General features: G+C 42.6%; 1 protein-coding gene across 1 annotated transcript in view; it reads left to right on the forward strand.

The window, feature by feature from the left end:
* The first annotated feature begins 15,098 nt into the window (after positions 1–15,098).
* The window catches only part of LOC143793050 (cytochrome P450 4V2-like), a 187,142-nt gene continuing 180,523 nt past the window's right edge, over positions 15,099–21,717 (forward strand). Inside the window, exons 1-2 of the mRNA XM_077279638.1 lie at positions 15,099–15,514; positions 18,367–18,479. Of these exons, the coding sequence (XP_077135753.1) occupies positions 15,322–15,514; positions 18,367–18,479 (306 nt within the window). The 5' untranslated portion in view covers positions 15,099–15,321. The remainder of the gene's footprint in view (positions 15,515–18,366; positions 18,480–21,717) is intronic.

The following is a 21,717-nucleotide window of genomic DNA, read 5'->3' on the forward strand; positions in this document are numbered from 1 at the left end:
GTGCGTTCTGTGTCAGTGTCTGTGAGCCCAACAGTAATGGTGTTGCACACTGTAGCCAATTGCAAATTTTCATGGGCCATCCAAACCACCCACTCCACAAAGAGAAAAGCTGCATCAGGCCCCTTGGCCTCAGGTGGGGGTTCATCTTCTGCCTACCTGAGAAGACAAAGCTGATCTGATCGATTCTGTTGCAGGTATAGAACCATCAGGAGTCAGTTGCAGGCCATGTACTGGAAAATGGACTAAGGCCCCCTTGATTGCTGGCTGTCAGGGTCATTTATGGTGGTTGTCATCTTACCCCCTTTTCAGCTGGCAGTAGCTGACATCCGTACCTACGGTATATGATTGACCTCATAGGTGAAGGAACTGGCCTTTCACCTTCAGGTACCGCAATTCCTCAAGGTGGTAACTGTGCTAAATCTACTGCATTAATGTTCTGAGCCTATCCAGCACATCACTGTAGTTGTCATGTGCTCTATGCTGGAGGGCCCGGAACTTTTTGCGGTACACCTCATAAGTCAGTTGATACTTTTTTAACATGGTCTGTATGACAGCTTTGTAGCCTCCATCTTGGTCTCTAGGGAGAGAAGTAAACACCTCCAGAGCTTTTCCTCTGAGTCCTGGGGATAAATATCGGGCCCACTGGTCCTCAGACAGCTGGTACGGTCTTCAGGCTCTTTCAAACCCCAGCAGAAATATGTCCAAGTCCTTGTCCTTTTACATTACAGGACAGGGTTTAAAGCAGTGGACAACCTTGGACTCACTGTTCCATGAGCTGGTTGGCTCCTTATGGATTTGGACTAATTTCAGCTGGTACTGATGCTTATTTTGTCTCTCAGGAGCCTCTCAGTTGGCTTGGGCCTGTCGTTCAGCAGCCTCTCGGTTGGCTTGGGCTTGTTGCTCTGCTCCCTTCTGGAAGTACATAATCAGCTTTAGATGTCCCTAACAATAATCTGTGTCAAGTTGCACCAAGGCCATCTGCAGGAGGGGGTCAGTGCTACCCTGATTGTGTGTATGGCTGTCATTCACAGGTAGGACCTCTGCAGCTGCATCACCTGCGCCTTGGCTGGACTCCCCTTTATCAGGGCTCAGGTGACGGACTGGCTGTGCGTCACCTTGCAACAGTTCAGCAATCATTTGGGGCTTGATTTTGCCCATGGGGTCAATCTGTCTCATTGTACAGATGGGAATAAAAGTATTCTTGGTCTGCTTGGTCTGCTGGTTATACCTGTGCTCACTATGCATAGCCCTCATTGCCAAACAAAAGCTAGGACAGAAAAACAAGAGAAGGGGATGGGTGTAACTACTACATGTACAGTATTGTCCCAGATAAAAAGAAATAAATACTGAGTTTGATTTCTCAAAACTCCACACATAATTCTCCCAAGAAGCACACAAGTTTTCAGTGAAAGGAATGATTTCTCAAACCAGATCACTGATGATCTGTAATAACCTACCGCTGCCACCAATTGTCAAAGATTGCAGACTGGGAAGTCAGCAGATCCACCCACTGTTATCTTTGGAGCGAAGAGCTCTTTGATGCCCCCTATCTTCTGGAAAATTACGCAATTAACAGAGGAGGCCGCAAGCTGTTTCCACTAATAGACTGGTTATCGGGAAACTAACAGTGAGTATATACACCTCTGATACCCAGCATCTGTAGTTACCCCTGATACGACCATGGCTATCTCCACGATAACCCAAGTACTACTTGCTCCCATCATCAGTTGTGTTTTCTACAGGCTGACTGGAACGCTGGTTCTGGAAGCATATGGCTTCGGGGTGTGTGTTATCAAACAAAAGGAACAGAACTATTACATTTTATCTGTAATCCAAAACAATGGACAGTGTTTATAAAAAAATGCATGAAAGGTTCAACAAAGGGGACAAAACAGTACAGCATATTCAGTTACATAACATAAAACAGGACTGACAAAAGACCGTACTACACTGATCACAAAGATGATTTAGTTTAGCGATTGAGAGCGCTTTGATTGGAGGCATTCAGAGAATGTGATTTTGCATACACACTGTGTATCCCTCTACAGGAACACACTGTCATGTCGGACGCTATTCACACTAGGGCGTCCGACATACAGCGGTAATTCCGCATTCGTCCACTATGCGCTCAGTGGCGTCGGCTAGATTTCATCTAGGTTGTCCGGGGTTAATCTAGCTGGTACTCGGATTGGAGGCTGGGTCACGCCCACGGCCTTTAAATAGTTCTGCTGAACTTTGGGCGTCCCCGATTATAGCTTGTGTCTTGTGCCTGGTGATCTTGGTTTGGAATGGTGGTCTAGGAGAGGAAATATCGTATCTGGTGGTGTATTATCCTTCGTCATATTTCTCCTTCCTATATTTGTATTTGTTTTGCCCTGTGCACATTATAGTGTTTTCCTGTGTGTCTGCGGCGTGGTGCATTTTTTAGTTTTCCCTGTCTGTGCTTTCTGTAGGGGTTGGTGTGAGGTTTTATCACTGGGTGGCGGGTGGAGGTTTCAGCTTAGTACTGAAACAGGAGTCAGGGTCAGGCCTGGCGGCCCAGACATGCACACCTTCAGTGTAAACTCTGGGAGAGGGACAGACAGGGTGTAACAACTCTGCTGGCATCACAGCATGGCCTCGCATCTCTCACACTATCTTACCCACTGCTCCAGGTCATGATGTGGTTTCTGTTTCTTGCCAGCTCCATGTTCTGTGTCTCTGCTCTCTGCATGTTTCATGGTTCTGTGTATAGAGGGGCTGCACCTGAACTCTCTGGTTCTTATAGGAATCAGGTGCATCTGTCCAATCTGTTTCTGACCAATTGCCAGGAGACCTCCAGTATTTAGTTTAGCTCCACCCAGTGGTCTGGGCCTGTGCAATGTGTTTGCTCAGTTAGTGTCTAGCTGCTGAGTTTCCCTGGCCTTGCTCTATATTACTCCCTTGCTGGAGGCTCTACTCTGTATTCTTGCCTTGTTCTTGTTGTCCGCCCTCCAGGCGGCAGAATATCCTGGTCCCTGTGTCTTTGCCCTTGTGTTTTGTTCCATTGCCTTGTCTGTACTTAGTCTTATCTCTGTCTCTTTGTCTGTGGCTTCCTTCCCTGCTGTGTCTTTCCTTGTGTTCTCTGTCTGCTTATGCTCTGCACTCCTGCATCTCAACCTGCTCTATACCTTTCTGGCTTTTACCTCTGCAGCTCCTCTCCGCTTTCCTTGCGGTTCTGCTCCATTCATCTCTGCTCCGTTCCCGTTGCTGTAAGAATCTCTTTCTGCAGCTTCTCTCCGCTTTCCTTGCGGTTCTGCTCCATTCATCTCTGCTCCGCTCCCGTTGCTGTAAGAATCTCTTTCTGCAGCTCCTCTCCGCTTTCCTTGCAGTTCTGCTCCATTCATCTCTGCTCCGCTCCCGTTGCTGTAAGAATCTCTTTCTGCAGCTCCTCTCCGCTTTCCTTGCGGTTCATCTCTGCTCCGCTTCCGTTGCAGTAAGAATCTCTTGCTGCAGCTTTTCTCCACATTCCTTGTGGTTCTGCTCTGCTTTGCTTTTATTGCTGCGCAATCTCTTGCTGCTCTACCGCTCCTATCTGCAGCCTTGCGGTTCTCTTCCTATGTGAACAGGTCCCAACCTGTTCCTCTCATATTTCATATCTGTTCCTGCACCTCCTGTGTGAACAGGTCCCTACCTGTTCCTTTCATATTTCATATCTGGTCCTGCACCTCCTGTGTGAACAGGTCCCTTCCTGTTCCTCCATACTACATTTCCGTACCAGCACCTCTAGTGTGAACAGGTCCCTACCTGTTCCTTCATAAACCACTTCAACCAGTCCTGTGTTCTCTGCCGTGCCTTCCTATCCAGTGTTCCTGCCAATCCAGCCGTTCCTGCCGTGCCTTCCAGTCCTGTGTTCCTGTCGTCCCTGCCAGTCCTGTGTTTCCTGCCATCCCTGCCAGTCCTGTGTTCCTGCCAGCCCTGTGTTCTCTGCCGTGTCTCTGATAGCCCTGTGTTCTCTGCCGTGTCTCTGCCAGCCCGGTGTTCTCTGCCGTGTCTCTGCCAGCCCGGTGTTCTCTGCTGTGTCTCTGCCAGCCCTGTGTCTCTGCCGTGCCAGCCTACTGTGTCTCAGCCGTGCTCTTCTGCCAGTCCTGCCTGATGCCCGCACCAATCCTGGTGTCCCTGTCTCTCAAGTGGGATCAGCAGCCACAGCCAGACACCACCCTGGAGTAGCACCTGGCAGCTGCCTGCTGCACAAGCCTAACCTCACCATCATAGGCTCCAGTGAAAACCCAGGCAGCTGTCATAGTCACGCCCCTTCCAGGGTAGTCTGGTTTGTGGCACAGTGGGGCCACATACCCCCGCGAGCTCACGCCCACCAGTCAGGGCGTGAGCGTGACACAGGGTTTCCCTAGTCTGAGGGATATTGCAGGGGCCCGGGTAATCAGCTGTAGTCTATCCAGTACCCGCGTGACACACAGATCCTAATTTGTCTTGACCTTTTATTAGCACCTGAGTTACATCTACACAGCCCCCCGAGATGACCTCACGTGGGCCGGGTTGTGGGATGTCCTTAGCCCTTCATTTCATGAAATTCCCAACAAACGCGGAACTTCGTGATTGCTGACATATTTTTTTTATCAAGATTTTACCATTACCCAGAGACCAAACATGACATGGATGTTGTCAGCAATCTGCCCACTATTGACTTGAGGCTTATAGTCAGGGGTTACAGTTGTGGAAAAATATGCATCTTCTTCTCCGATTCGTCCTGAGGCTGAAAATGTATGTCTCATCACTATCGGATCTATACAAGCCCCAATATTCATAATTTTTTTTCATAGACTGCAAGTCTGAGGGGGACAATAGCATCTTCCACTTCTCTATCTATGAGTAAGCAAATGAACCTTAGTTATCCAACCCTCTGGAAAAACCCTTCCTGCCTTACTTAACTGTCCAATCTATATACCTTTGTCAATTCACAATAGATCTCCTGGTTGGTGCTGCCAGGATCTAATGCTTCAAAAAAGGAGATGCCTGCATGCCTGTTGAGATTATATAATGTATTACTATAATACAATATTATCAAAATAGACATAATCACCTAATTAATTACAAAATAGTACGGACCTATGCCTCCATTGCAGGGCCGAATAAAACACAAGTACAGTGGGTACAGATAGTATTTAGACCCCTTTAAATTTTTCATTCTTTGTTTCATTGCAGTCATTTGGTAAATTCAAAAACGGTCATTTTTTTTCTCATTAGTGTACACTCGGCACCCCATCTTGACTGAAAAATACAGAAATGTCGAAATTTTTGCAAATTTTATTAAAAAGAAGTATCTGGATACTAGTATCAGGAATGCATACAAAAAAAATTGGAGTATATAATACAGGATGCAATATAAAAGTATTTTTTTCATAGATAGACATGCAAGGCAAAAAATAGTAATAAAATATGTATCAAGAAACAAAGTAATTCAAATAGGAGAGCGGGTACCAATAATAGGGGAGTGTTGGTATCCCACAAATTGAATAGGGTGAAGAGGAAGTAAACAGTAGATTACAATTTTTGTATAAAGTGACAGTGCAGCATAATATTAGCATTAAGTCTACGTTCACATTTGCGGTGTGCGCCGCAGCGTCGTCGCCGCAACGCACAATGCAAACAAAAACGCAGCAAAACGCAAGCACAACGCTGCGTTTTTGTAAACGCAGTTGCGTTTTGAACAAAAAAACGCAGCGTTTTGCGCCGCATGCGGTTTTTGTGCAGTGAGTCATTCTTCACCCCCCTCCCCAAAAAAAGTGTCTACACAATAGATAAGGACCACCAATGGCTAGAAGAGGGTTGGTGTTTATGTAATTGTGTATATATACCCTGGCAGAGATGAATTCCTCCCATTTTGCTGGTATTCATGATGGAGCGTCCCATGGACAGTATCTACATGGATATGGAGATGGAATTTGCCTTGGCTCATGCCTATGCTGTCGCCTGTTTTCATCAAAGGGAAAGGGAAAAACGGAGATGGAGTCGTCGCCGCTTTTGGATACACCCTATCGTGGAAGTCCGGGAGAGCCGTGGAGCATACCATTGCTTGTTTGGCGAACTGAATGACAACCTGGAGAAATATTTCGAATATACCAGGATGTCTCAGGACAGCTTCCGCTATCTTCTGCGTCGGGTGGAAGGATCCATTAGCAGGCAGGACACGCAGCTCCGGAGAGCTATTTCCGCAGAGGAACGGCTGCTGGTCACTCTACGGTACGTAGCTGTTTGAATGACTGTGATATGTTCTTCCCTTTGTGTTTTTTTTTTTTTACATTTTTTTTGTGGGTTGGTATGGTCAATGTACTTTTATAAATTGCAATGTACTTTAATGTAATTTCTTCATCTTCTTGGCAGTTTCCTGGCTACCGGAGAGACCTTGAGATCACTTCATTTACAGTTCCGGATTGGAGTCTCCACTCTTTCCGGAATTATTGCTGAGACATGCCGCGCTTTGTGGGATAATCTCCGGGAGGAATTTTTACCCGTCCCTACAAGCGAAATCTGGGAGGCCAACGCACAGAAATTTGAGCAAGTGTGTTCTTTTCCAAACTGTATTGGCGCGGTGGATGGAAAGCACATTCGGATTACCAAGCCTGCGAAAAGTGGATCCCTTTTCTACAACTATAAAAAATACTTTTCCACTGTGCTCATGGCAATTGCCGGTGCGGACTGCCGTTTTCTCGCAGTGGACATTGGTGCGTTTGGCCGTGCAAATGACTCGCGCACATTTAAAGAGTCGGATATGGGCCAAAAATTATATGGGAACAATTTTAATTTCCCACAGCCACGACCTCTTCCCCACACCGAAGGCCCTGCGATGCCATTTGTTGTGGTTGGGGATGAGGCATTCCAAATGTCTGGCAACCTATTGAAACCCTACTCCAGTCGGGGCTTGGACCATACAAAAAGGGTTTTCAATTACAGACTGTCCAGGGCCAGAAGGACTGTGGAGTGCGCCTTTGGCATCCTTGTCTCCAAATGGCGGATATTAGGATCCGCCATTAATCTGAAAACTGAGACAGTGGATGAGGTGGTCAAGGCTTGTGTGGTTCTCCACAATTATATTATGGCCAAAGAGAGACTGAATGTGGAACTCGATGAACCCATAGCCAACCCATTACCCGATTACCATGATCATCCTCTGAGGACAAGTGTGGAAATTGCGCAGATGAGGGATCGTTTTGCGGCCTATTTTGTGTCAGATGTTGGCCGTGTGTCATGGCAAGATCAAATGGTGTAGTAATAATGTTACTGTTGGACTTTATTCTGGTTTTAACTACACCAATAAATACCTCTACTGTGACTGTGCTAAAAATATAATATGATAATAAACTAATTCTCCAGTAAATGTGCAATAAATGTTATCCGTTTTGGTTGGTTTGGTTATGTCAAATTTGGCATCTACCTATAGTTCACAAATGTAATGTGCCTTATATAAAAAATTGGAAACCTTTGTTTTTAAAATGTGGTTGTTTAATAAAAAAATTTCTAATTTTTCTACCCTGCTTCAAACAACATATTTATACCATACCATATAACATTTATTTGTTTGTCAGATCGCCGTGTATCGTTGTGTTTGACAGCAAAAGCAACGATGCCAGCGATGTTTTACAATGGTAAGCAGGGTAAATATCGGGTTACTAAGCGTAAGGCGGCGCTTAGTAACCTGATATTTCCCCTGGTTACCAGTGTTAAATGTAAAAAAAAAAAACAGTACATATACTCACAATTGCGTCCGCCGGCGTCCGCTTCCTGCACTGACTGAGCGCCGGCCGTAAAGTGAATGCACAGCACAGCGGTGATGTGACCGCTCTGCTGTTAGGGCCGTCACTCAGTCAGTGCAGGGTAGCGGACGCCGGGGGACGCAATTGTGAGTATATGTACTGTTTTTTATTTACATTTAACACTGTTAACCAGGGTAAACATCGGAAGCGCGGCCCTGCGCTTAGCTACCTGATGTTTACCCTGGTTACCCGGGACCTCGGCATCGTTGGTCGCTGGAGAGCTGTCACACAGACAGCTCTCCAGCGACCAAATAGCGATGCTGCAGTGATCTGCATCATTGTATGTTTCGCTGCAGCATTGTTAAGTGTGAAGGTACCTTTACGGTATGTGTCCACGTTCAGGATTGCATCAGGATTTTGTCACGATTTTTCATCAGTATTTGTAAGCCAAAACCAGGAGTGGAACAATTAGTGGAAAAGTAGAATAGAAACATCTGCTCCACTTCTGTATTTATCACCCACTCCTGGTTTTGGGTTACAAATACTTATGTAAAATCCTGACCAAATCCTGATGCAATCCTGAGCGTGGACACATACCCTTAGTGTTTGAAAACACCTCATACACTTTATTGTTTGAAAACACCTCATACACTTTATTGTTTGTAAACACCTCATACAGCAATGAGAGACACACAAAAAAAGGCAAAATAAAAATGATAAAAATAGTGTCTGACATTGAATAAATGAGGTGTTTGAAGCACAAAATATGTGTAGACGGCGCACGGTGTGACTTGCCGAGAAGTATACTGGAAAATAAGAACAAATATTGTTGTTTTAAAACAAATTTTTTTTATTGGGGGGAAACAGAAAAAAAAAAAGGGGAAATAAACTTAGGGGGTATCAACCTCTGCCACCAAGGGGGAATGGTATGTATCTTGTTGGGAATGGGGAGATGAAGATGAGGATGATGACGACAAGGAGGATGATGACCTATAGTCCAGGAGGCTCGATGGCAGGTCCAAACCCTCCGCAGGGTAGACTGGGGAAGAAACCGCCACCTCTGTAGGGGAGGGAGGAGGCAACACGAGCCTTTGCGAGGTTCTTGGTTGGCCCTGGCTACTCCTGCTGCGGCTAGAGCCCCGACGCGCACTTGGTGTCTCTACTGGAGCAGCCAGAGCCTCACTGCCTCTGTGTGTCTCCTCTTCCTTTTCCTTTTTTTAGCTCCTGCGGCAGCTCCCCCAGAATGACGCCTACGGGAGGATGAGGGCCTGGCAGGAGCAGGAGTCGGCGGCACAATGGTATGGTGCCTGTGTTGGCGTCGCTCGGCACATGGACCTCGGTGGGGTGGCTGGAGTGGCTCTGCAGCAGGAGTCGGAGTCATGCTAGCCAGCGACGGTACTACTGGCAGTGTCGCTGACTGCATGACCCGAGCCTGCTGCAGAGCCCTCACGTAGGCATTGTTGCAGGACTGCATCACCGAAATCTGGAGTTCCGGCGTAAGGTGTTCCACCATGCCTTTAGCAATAGTACTTAAAAAATGTTTGGCCGGATTCAAGAGCTCGGCTTCCAGATTTTCAAGGCGCCGTTCGATATTGGACAGACAAGTGTCCATTTTATCGTTGAGCGCCTTGAAACAGTTCTGGAAAACTGTGCTCAAATGCATAAATTCAGGCATGGCTGGCCTGTCCAAGGCCCGCTGGCGCTGTCGGGAATTCCCGAACGAAGGTGCGCCAGAGGCCTCGGGCAGGGGAACACCTGATGGACCGGCTGCCGGTTCTCCAGATGGTGGTGCAAGCCTGCTGTCGCTGTGGGAGGGCTGTGACGGGTCAGATGGCGATTCATGGAGGTCCGCTCCTGCGGGGCGAGCTCGCTCGAGGGTGCTGCTGTGTGTCCTGTGAAAAGATAAGGAAAAAAATTAGTCTTCAATTAATAACCTATCACATACGCCAACTCCTGTAATAAAATTAACATTACATGACACATCAATACATTACAATCCCCTGTCTCTCAGTCTGTGTGGCCTATAATAAATTGCTGATTGTTATCGCCAGCTGACCATTAGGTCTGACGATAACAATCATGGACATACCTACGGCAGAAAATGACTGTTCATTCCCGCTGCCAAAGCCAATGCATACCTCTGTCATCGTTTTAAAAAAATTTTTGTCAAAAAATCTTTCTTGATGCTGCCTATGACGCAAAAATAGTATAAAATTTAAAGTCAAGAAAAACATCTAAAAAAAAACAACAAAAAAAAAACACAGTGACTTTGCTGATCTGATCGCAGGAACGGCCATGACGTTAGGATCATGTGATCGAGACGTCATCATTATTCCTGCGATCAGAACTACCCTGACTCAGAACGTAACCTGTCATGGACTACAAGGACTCACGCTTAACCCAAAAAAATACTAATGGGCTATATACCATTCCACTAGGGAAAAAGTTACGTGGATGGCCAATATGCTACGCTGACTACATGGATGGCCAATACACTATGTTCCTGGGAAATGTACTATGTGGATACGTGGCTAGAACGTGTACTATGTGGCTGCGATATAGTGGCCTGGCAATATACTATGTGGATGCACAATGTACGTGGCTGGGCAATGTACTATGTGGCTGTGCAATATGCTATGTGTCTGGGCAATGTACTATGTGGCTGTGCAATATGGTATGTGGACAAAATACTTACTGTCGGCGGCCAAGGATTGGTCTTAGGAACTGTAGTGCCCTGTTGTATTTGTAGGGCACCGACTTGGACGCAGCAGCACCACTCCGAGCTTGCTCCTCCGCATCACGGATCCCCTTATTGAAACGGTCCTTCATGGATCGCCATCTGGTCCTCAACTTTTTAACTGTGAATGCAAAGAAAAAAAAAAGGTTACATATTTTGCATTTTAAAAGGATAAAACAACCGTGTGCGATGCAAAGTTTAGGCGTTGATCGCATCACACACGGTTGTGTTTATCATGGCAAGATGGGTCATAGCAGCGTATCAGCAATACTCACGAAAGTTGCCTTTGTCCTTCGCTGAGGCACTGTCAAAGCCATCCCACAGCGACTTTGCCACCTCTACCCACAAACGCCTCAACACCACCTGGTCCATGTGCCGGGGGTCACGGCTGTCCCACAACGGGCCACGCTCCTGGATGCTGGAGATCAGGAGCTCCACATCTATTCCACTGTCTCCTTGGTCCCCTTGTGAAACCTAGAAAAATTAGAAAACAAAGGTTAAAAAAATTTGAAAATATTAACAACCACCAGCACCTGGCATGATATGTACCTTTGCCCTATCCTTTGCCATTTGATGTATGTATATTGATGTTTTCTACACCTGTATTTTGGAATGTTTGTATGCAGGGAGTTCAACTTTATGTTACCTTCCCCCAATACTTGCTGCCCTGAAAAGCTATAATGTAATTAAGCTTAGTAAACATCCCTAGTGAAACCAGGATGCTACTCAAATGTAATGTTCCTCACAGCAGGATGCTACTCAAAAAAAAAGATTAAAAAAAAAAAAATACTCACTCGCCGGCCTGACGCCACATCTTGGCCCCGACCTCTCTGCTCCCGCTGTGTGCCTTCCCCCTCACTTGAAGAAGCCTGTAAAAATTGTATACAAAAATTATTGTCAATGCTACAAATGGCAGCGAATAGTAAGCAACTGGACATAATTACTCACCGCACTCCCCCGCGCCGATTGGCTATGTTCCGAGTCATGTGAGTCACTCGCAATTCTTGCAAGTTTGCTCTGCAATGAAAAAATGAACAGTAAATCACATCCAAAGCTAACAATGCCACATAAAATAAAATAGGCACAAAAAATTAAAACAACCACAATTGACTGTTGACTGATAGGACAATGCAAACTCAAAAAGCGACACCACAACGCCATACATTGCAAGAGAAAACAATAGAAGAAACAATACAAGAATAGACCCAAACAAATAGACACCTATGTCCAAATTTTTAAATATAAAAACTTACTAAAAAAAAAACTTACAGGTAAAAAAAAAGGCACAATGAAATAGCAAACTAATGCACGCCATACTTTACAATTACAACAAGACATGATCCAAAACAACACCATCTGGTGACATCTACCACAGAAATACATCTGAAAAAGGCGATAAACACCATTCTATATAATAAGCAATAAACATTACGGGACAACCGCTGTTACAAAATACAGCAACCCAAAAGATAAACCATAAAATAGAAAATAAAACACATGAACTTAAAAGAAAAAAAAAGGGCCCCACCAAAAAAAAAAAAAAAAAAACCACTATACTACACACTTGGCAATGCAAACAGTCAAGGAAGGAGATATATGCCATACGGAAATCGACGTAAAACCATCAGAGATAGAAAAAAAAAAAGGGAAAATACAATTGAAAATAGAATGGCATATAGCCGCACGGAACAATACAATACAAATGAAACCTCATAAATGTAGCCCCCCCACCAGCAAGAAAAGACACTCAAGGAAAGAAAAAAAAATGCCAACAGCATAATAAAACACAGCAAGACCGAAGACAAGAAACGCCAGCATATAACGCCAGAAGTACATCAGAACCAGATAAAAACACAATTTTTCAATAACAACCCACAGTGCCATAACCGTACAATAGCACAGACCAAACATTGCACAAATTAATCAAAATCAAGAAATAAAACACAGAATAAAAAAAAAAAAAGAGAAATTAATATACTTACAGTTTTTGAAAGCAGATTGATTCTCTCTCTGTCTTCTCTGATCCTCTCTCTGTAGCCTTGTGAAAGACAATGGCAACCCCCCTTTTTTATATATATATAGTGTTTTTTTTAGTGTCTAGACAAAGTCTAGACAATGTTTTGCATTTTTTATTGGAAAACGCATGCATCGTACAACGCACAGCGACGCAAGTACTTGCGTCGTCTGCGTTGTCAATACAATTCAATGGGGAAAAAGGCGCATCGACGACGCAAACACGACGCAAACACGACGCATGCGTTTTTTAAAAGGTCGGCGCCGCCCGAAAAATGCAACATGTTGTGTTTGCCGCGCCCTGACAGTTGCGCCCTAACGCCGCATGCGGCGTACAACGCACCACAACGCATGACAACGCATGTACATGCGGCCCCATGCGGCGCCAATGTTAAAGATAGGGCCGCACGACGCATGCGTTTTCTTGCGGCGACGACGCTGCGGCGCACACCGCAAATGTGAACGTAGCCTAAGCCATTAAAGGAAGGGATAAAGTCACTTTGTAAGAAGATAAATCATCAATAACACTACCTGTGTTACTAATGGCGAAATACATCTATCAATCAAAGGCTTTTACCTATATTTCAATTTGTGAGGCCACGCGCACAGCCCCAATGCGTGTCTCGCACTTGCTTTCTCATGGGGCCGTAGTGAGTAGAGTGTCCCCATTACCTTTTAAATATACATGTAGAATGTAAATACTACCGATTGAGTGCGGCGCATGTGTCGGACGATGAGCGCTGGAAATTACAAATACTTTTATATTACCTCTTGGATTATATACTCCAATTTTTTTGTATGCATGCTAATTGAGATTGTCACTTTCCACAGTACCCAATTTCCTACTTCGTTATGTCAATTTTACCAGTCTATTTCTAAGAGATTTAGATGGTCAGCTATTTTTGCTACTGCAATCCCGTGTGAGAGGCGGAGGAGGGAGGGGTGAAGTCACCCAATCAATAGGGGCTTCAGAGATTTTCTATTATAGGGGCAATCACTTTTTCACACGGGGCCCTATAGGTTTGGATTTCTTTTTCCCTTAATAATACATACTTTCATTTAAAAGCTGCATTTTATGTTTACTTGTGTTCTCTTTGTCTAATATTTAAATTTTTGGGGTGATCTGAAACATTTAAGTCTGAGAAACATGCAAATGAATAGAAAATCAGGAAGGGGCAAACACTATTTCACAACACTGTCTAAAATACAAAGGAAATTTGTCATTTTTAACTTTAGGCCTTATAGAAATCGTTTTATTTTCAACTTGCTTAACTGTTCACAATAACAGTAATTTTGACCAGGGGTGCCCAAATTTTTACATGCCACTGTATACAGTTAACTGTGGAGGACATTATACAGTGTAGAGGGGAGATATGGGCCCACCATACTCTGTATAAGGGAGCTGTGCACCCATCATGCTTTGCATAGGGGAACGGTGGGAGCATCACACTGTGCATAGGAGAGCTTTGTGGGCATCACCTTTTGAATAATTCGGGTGAACCGCATCAATCTATAATGAAGTATCTGAGGTGCTGAAGCATTTTTCATAGCATTACATTTGCAAGCTTCAATTCAGCAAGTTTCCTCTTAGCATTCTAGTAACACGGGATTAAGTTGCTGATGGAAACTGTGATGAGAATTTGAAGCAACTATAACTTCAGCAACAGAGAGCAATCTACTTAGAATTCTGTGCTTTATGACTGATCTACAACCCCAATCCCAAAAATGCTGTAAAACAGGTAAAGAAAACAAGAATGCAATGATTTGGAAATCTCTTACAGCCATGTTTGATTCATATCAGAACAGAGAGAACAGATCAGAAGGTGAAAATTAGACTTTTTCCATTTCACTTGAAAACACTTGCACTGTTTTTCATTACCACCACTTACTTTTTCAACATTTTATTAACCCTGTCAACTTTTTTTTGAGATATGTTGCTGCCATCACTTTCTAAATAAGTAAATCTTTTCAAATTGCACTTTAACTATCTGTGATCTATGCTCTTATATGAATAAAATATTGCTATAAGAGATTTCAAAATCATTGCATTCTTGCTTTCTTTACATTTTTCTCCAATGTTTTTTTAAGTTGAGGTTGTATAAATGATCATCTAGCCAATAGAGATGAGCGAACATCGTCGGCTGCCTCCTTATTCGACAAGCTATAGCGCTTACTGAATGAGCTGCAGAGGCAAGCCGGATACCTGGAGAGCTCCCGATAATCAGCTGTTCGGCGCGGCAATTGCGTGTGTTGCGGCTGTGTGACATGCATGGAGAGCTTGTTTGTTGGGCTCTCCATACATGTGTTGTGCCTATCGCATAGCCGCGACACATGCTTCTGATCAGCCGGCACGCTCCAGGTATCCGGGTTCCCTCTGCAGCTTATTCGGTAAGCGCTATAGTTTGCCGAATAATGAAGGACCCCAACATATTCGCTCATGTCTACTAGCCAACAGATGAGGGACAATCTTTGCAGACTGGAATGCCCAGTTAAGCTTTATTTAGATAAAAAGTGACAAAACCTTTTACGATGTAGGAAATTTGTAACATCAGGGTTATTGCTAAAAATACAACCTTGACATAAAATGATATCATTAGACTGCACTGTCCAGATTAGATAACGCAGTATTGTTAATGTTTCACAAATGCTTTACAACTAAAATTAAGCATGACTTATAGCCATAAAACAGCATGTGAGCATTCATATCTGAATGATATTTTTTTTTAAGTACTTGTAGCCAGGAGGAATATAGTAGTCTGCAGTCACAAGAGTGTACAGTTCACATCTTGGAACCAAGGTTTGAAGAAATTCTCCAAGGTTGATATTGCTGAATGTCCTGTGATGGCTTTCAGTGAAGACGTACATCTGATCTGGCTGTCTGCAGCTATAGTCTTGTTGACATTGCTGGCTATTTCTGCTACCCCTTTTCTTACTGAGTATATTCGAAAATGGAATATAATGAAGCCAATTCCTGGATTCAGTCCAACCTACCCAATAATTGGAAATGCTCTGCGATTCAAGCCAAATGGTGGAGGTACATATTTTTCTCTATATTCTTCTTTTTGAAGTTTTTTCTTTTAATTCTTGCTATGCAACACCCACCCTTCAGACCATTAGGCACCTAGCATTTCAGATTTACCAAAAGTGTTGCTTAAAGGGATTGTCTAATTTTTTTTCATGGTTGCACAGCTCCGATCCTTCTAACTTCTTGCTCTTAGGAGGGCAGTGCGCTCCTGATGCATTGACAGACCAGCGGCATGATTAGGTGATTGCACCTCTGACACTCTCATGCTGCAAGTATGGACACTTTTGGAGCAAGAGGTTCCAAGGCTGGCAGGATCCAGTAATTCAGCTATAAATACAAAAGAACTTGTAGGCACTACACTTCTTGGCTAGGAGACTGACCACTGGCAAAAGACTGCTGATGAGCACAAAACACTGAAGGCAAAAGAGATGATTTTTTAATAATAAGTATGGTAAATTGCATAGTAGCTTGCTTTTACGAACTCTTTGTAATTTTACTCATTTAAATTATAATATATAGTAATGATGTTCAAAGTTTCTTCATAAGAGACAGGTACCTGTCACTAGGTCAAAAATGGTCAGTTCTTGCTCTTACTTCATTCCTTCTGCTCCCCTGAGTATTCTATTGTTTTTTGTTTAAACACGCCAGAGGATAGTTCTAGGAATATGGACCTTCTTATTTGCAATTAGTTTTTTTTTTTTTTTTTAAATCAAGGCAGTGTTGCTCACAGGATTCTCTGGGAGCATGTCTTTAGGCAGTTCCACTAATTGACACTGTGAGTAAAACCTTCCTGCTAAAGAGCAGAAACATTAGAAGCAAATAAAAATGTTTAAATCTCTGAAACCATATGGAGGATTTAAAAAAAAAAACAAGATCTGCCTTCTTTTGACCTGGTGACAGGTCCTGTTTAAGTCATACTAAGGTATGAGCGGCAGCTGTTACCGTGCCCCCCATACTGACTGACTGCTGAGCTACGGTCAGTTAGTGCAAAGGGTTTGGTTACAGCCACTACTCTCTATGGGTCAGTGAAAAAAATCAGACAACACTTGGATTCCATCATTGTTTTTAACTGACTGATAGCAACGAGAAGATGGAGAAACGTTATTTTTTCTCATCAGCAGAGTTTTATCAGTGATGAAACTCACTGATAAAACTCAGGCCGTTTTTCTCATACATTGAAAAACTGATGTCTAAATGAGGCCTTAGTTTAAGGAGGGAGGTGTTCACTACTTAGTGTCTTGGTGGCTTAGGTTATTAGCATTATATGTCCACGTGGTACACTACCTTACAATATTAAGGATCCTTCAGATATCCGTGATCATCGACCCAATCTCAGATTGTAATGCATGGACTGGCTGTTTGTCTGCAGACCCCACTGAGACAGCCTCATAGAAATATATGAAGCTGTAATGATGTGTTCGGGAGACACATGGCCTGTTTGTGCATTAGAATCCAAGATTGGACCGATCATCATGGATGTCTGAATGAGACCTTAAGTTGTACAATAAAATAGATCAGCTGACCGAACAATATATATATATATATATATATATATATATATATATATATATATATATATATATATATATATATATATAGTTTGTAGCCAAAAAAAGTCAAATACAAATAGATCAATGGCCAAACTTATCTGTGCTAAAAAACAAGGAAATGTGAAATATGTGAAATGTGAATAGCATACTGGCTTATGAACTTTATGAACAAACACATGAGATTTTTAGCACAAGATTTGCAAACGTTGTGAGCCCATTCACCAAAACGTCAAGGTAATCTCAGATCGAATGGGTAACTACACTGACTGTCTGGTGTGAACACTTACTTGTGGTATCTGAGCTGACTGCCTAATGTGAACACTTACTTATGGCTAATGACAGGATAAAGCCTACTTATATAGGAGGCTCAGAACCAATTGTGTTGAGATGTAATTAAAACATGGAGAAGGGCGGGACGTTCAAGTCAGAAAATAGTATATAGTAAAATAGATCAACTGACCGAACAATATATATATATATATTCCAAGCAAAAGATACGAAAAAATAGCGGCACCACCCTAATCGGGTCAATATCGCAAACTCACCACTGCGGGAACAACGATGGTCTCTGTGCTGCAAAACACCGTATTAACTGCGGGGTGCTCCCTCAGGGAAAACAGTCTCCAAATTCAGAAGAAGTCCATAAGAAATGATGAGGGCACTCACCGCATAGAATATACGAAAGTTCCTTTATTGAAGATAAAACATCCAGACAACGGTCATGGCCGGGGGAGAGGCAACTCGTGCGAGCAGGGGTGGACAACGGCCGTTTCGCGCTGTCTTGTGTCAAAACGTCAAGGTAATCTCAGATCGAATGGGTAACTACACTGACTGTCTGGTGTGAACACTTACCTATGGTATCTGAGCTGACTGCCTAATGTGAACACTTACTTATGGCTAATAACAGGATAAAGCCTACTTATATAGGAGGCTCAGAACCAATTGTGTTGAGATGTAATTAAAACATGGAGAAGGGCAGGGCGTTCCAGTCAGAAAATAGTATATAATAAAATAGATCAACTGACCGAACAATATATATATATATATATATAAATAGTTTGTAGCCAAAAAAAGTTACAACATTATGTATGTACAACATAAAAAAACATTTTGTTCAATAACATTGCGCACCCCACAACCTCTGTATTTTCTGAGACCCAGCTTGTGAGAGGCATGTGCTACATAGCAATTCCTATTATAAATGGAAAAAAGGTTGCAGATGATACTATGGTTTGCATTGTCGCACTCACATAAAAACACTTATGTTCAAGCTTCCTATTTAAGCCTTGTTTATATTTATTAATTCTTTAGATTTTTTCATTGGAATGGTTGAGCAGACAGAGGCTTTCAGACACCTACCACTGATGAAAATATGGGTTGGACCAGTACCTTTCCTGATATTATACCATGCAGAAACTGTAGAGGTTAGTCCTTTCATATCCCTTAATATGTTTGCTACCGGTCTGTATAAACATGATGGGTTTCGATTAATCAAATTGTTTTAGCTAGAAAGATGGCATAAAGCACTTTTAAAAGACACAATTTTTTGCACAATGAAGAGCTGCGCACATTTTTGGTGACTTTTGGCCTTTGCAGCATGTCATTTTGGTGAAGCTGGAGAGGAGCCAGGGCAGGATAGGGTGTAACTACCCCAGCCTATGAAATTCAAGAAACATTTCTGCATTTCTTATGCCTGAAAAGCAAATCTAGTCTACGTCTGAAGTAGCATTTCTAGTGAGGTGCAAGGAGGCGAACACCACTGAGAAGATGCTCTGAATTCATTAAGTGGTGTGCACATTGATAGATTATAATGAGGGAAATCTGGGCTACCTCCCTCATTATAATGTTATAATATAACTCCCCTTTTATGTGTAATAATCTCTGGAGGCAGATCCCAATGCAGATCAGTGTCCGGCCCATTGACTGGTACAGCTCTTTTCCATATAAGAAAAATGTGGATTTTTCTCGAATAAGACATCAGATCACAGATATCACGGTATCATTTTATTCAGCTTCCTACAACCTACATGCCCATATAGATGGCTTACGACGGTTGATCCTACTTACTGATTTCTTTATAGAAGGAATGTTTTTAATTCTAATGTACCTTAAGAACAGTGTGCTGCCCCATTCACGGACTAGAGAGCAGAATCAGACTTATCACCAAAGAATCATTTGCCAAATATACTTTAGCGTAAATCGGGCAGATTTACTGAAGCAATTCAGCCAGTTTTTTTTAGCTACAGTGTATTGACCTAATATTCTTTGTGATACAAGTGCTTCTCACTAAATTGGAACATCATCAAAAAGTTAATTTATTTCAGTTCTTCAATACAAAAAGTGAAAATCACATATAATATAAAGTCATTACAAATAGAGTGATCTATTTCAAGTGTTTATTTCTGTTAATGTTGATGATTACCCAATGAAAACCCAAAAGTCATTATCTCAGTAAATTAGAATTAAAAAAAACACCTGCAAAGGCTTCCTAAGCCTTTTAAAAGGTCCCTTAGTCTGTTTCGGCAGGCTCCACAATCATGAGGAAGACTGCTGACTTGACAGATGTCCAGAAGGAAGTCATTGACACACTCCACAAGGAGGGTAAGCCACAAAAGGTCATTGCTAAAGAAGCTGGCTATTCACAGAGTGCTGTATCCAAGCGTATTAATGGAGAATTGAGTGGAAAGAAAAAGAGTGGTAGAAAAAGGTGCACAATCAATCAGGATAACTGCAGCCTTGAAATGATTGTTAAGAAAAGGCCATTCAAAAATTTGGGGGCGATTCACAAGGAGTGGACTGCTACTGGAGTCATTGCTTCAAGAGCCACCACTCACAGACATATCCAGGACATGGGCTACAAGTGTCGCATTCCTTGTGTCAAGCCACTCATGACCAATAGACAACGCCAGAAGCGTCTTACCAGATCCAAGGAGAAAAAGAACTGGACTGTTGCTCAGTGGTTCAAGGCGTTGCTTTCAGATGAAAGTAATTTTTGCATTTCACTTGGAAATCAAGGTCCCAGAGTCTGGAGGAAGAGCGGAGAGGCCACAATCCAAGCTGCTTGAGGTCTTGTGTGAAGTTTCCACAATCAGTGATGGTTTGGGGAGCCCTGTCATCTGCTGGTGTAGGTCCACTGTGTTTTATCAAGACCAAAGTCAGTGAGAACCTATGGGGTATTGTCAAGAGGAAGATGAGAGACACCAGACCCTGCAATATAGATGAGCTGAAGGCTGCTATCAAAGCAATCTGGGCTTTCATAACACCACAGCCACGCCGCATTGATGCAGTAATTGATGCAAAAGGAGCCCCAACCAAGTATTGAGTGCATTTACTGAACATACATTTCAGTAGGACAACATTTCGGATTTCAAAATCATTTTTCAAGCTGGTGTTATAAAGTATTCTAATTTACTGAGATGATAACGTTTAGGTTTTCATTGGCTGTAAGCCACAATCATCAACATTAACATAAATAAATACTTGAAATAGATCACTCTGTTTGTAATGACTCTATATAGCATATGTGTTTCACTTTTTGTATTGAAGAAATGAAATAAATTAACTTTTTGATGATATTCTAATTTAGTGAGAAGCACTTGTAATTATGTCACTCTCTACTCTAAGACACATCCGCACACTGTTCTTATAGTATATCGGTATTGAAAGTATAAAATATGAATGCAAACTACAAAATGAAAAACTTTTCCTCTTGTTTTCCTTTTTATACATCTGTTATGTTCTTGACATTGGATTGTAACATTTTGTTCCAGGAAACATTATCACTGACAATTTCAATGAAATTGTCAATGGCAAGTGAAGACATAATTACCAAGTGACACAAATAGATGAGAGAACACTTATTTGGCTCTTGATATCAATCAATTCTATTATAGTCTGGTATGGATCGGTGCATGTTAAAATATAAGATCTCCTAGATTAAAATTTCCTAATATTGCTTGTTTATTTTTCTGGTGAATTTCTGGAATTGAATGCTTATGGTAGAGTTGTAGGTCATGATTTCTTTGATTTAAGTAACGCTTTTGTGGAGCTGATTATAAAATTTTTCAAATGTAACTAAAAGAGCACCTATCACCATTCTTTGGCATCTGTGAGGGGGATCATACAAGGGCCAGTATGTGTCCCCTAGGATGCGTATAGAGATATATTAAACCAGTTGGAGTGCGTTGTGATTACAGCAAAACATCTGTGATTACATGGCAGAGTGAAAGTGAGTGTGTGGATTTGGTCGAAGTAGTTGACCAAGTCAGATTTTAGGAAAACCCGACATAGGTTTTTATTTTTGGAGGATTTGAAGGTTAGGTAGTGGGGTTTATCCTTCCCTCCACTTCAAGTTTTGGGAGTGGCTCTATGTCCACGATATAGGGGCCGGATTAAAGGTCATCAAGGGCCAGAAATGGCCCACAGGCCTGAGGTTCCCTACCCCTGCTGTAGAGCTAGGGTTTAACCCTAGCCTACCTGGCTTTGGTACAATATACATACACACAATTCCACATATACACATACAAACAATTCTACATGTATAAACGCACACACATACATACATACATATACACTAGCATGCACACATATATTGTTATATTGCTGAATCTGCTTGATGCTCATAACTAAAATAATCATATTAATGATTGTCCTGCGAGCATA

Source organism: Ranitomeya variabilis, chromosome 1, assembly GCF_051348905.1.
Source record: "Ranitomeya variabilis isolate aRanVar5 chromosome 1, aRanVar5.hap1, whole genome shotgun sequence".
NCBI lineage: Eukaryota > Metazoa > Chordata > Amphibia > Anura > Dendrobatidae > Ranitomeya > Ranitomeya variabilis.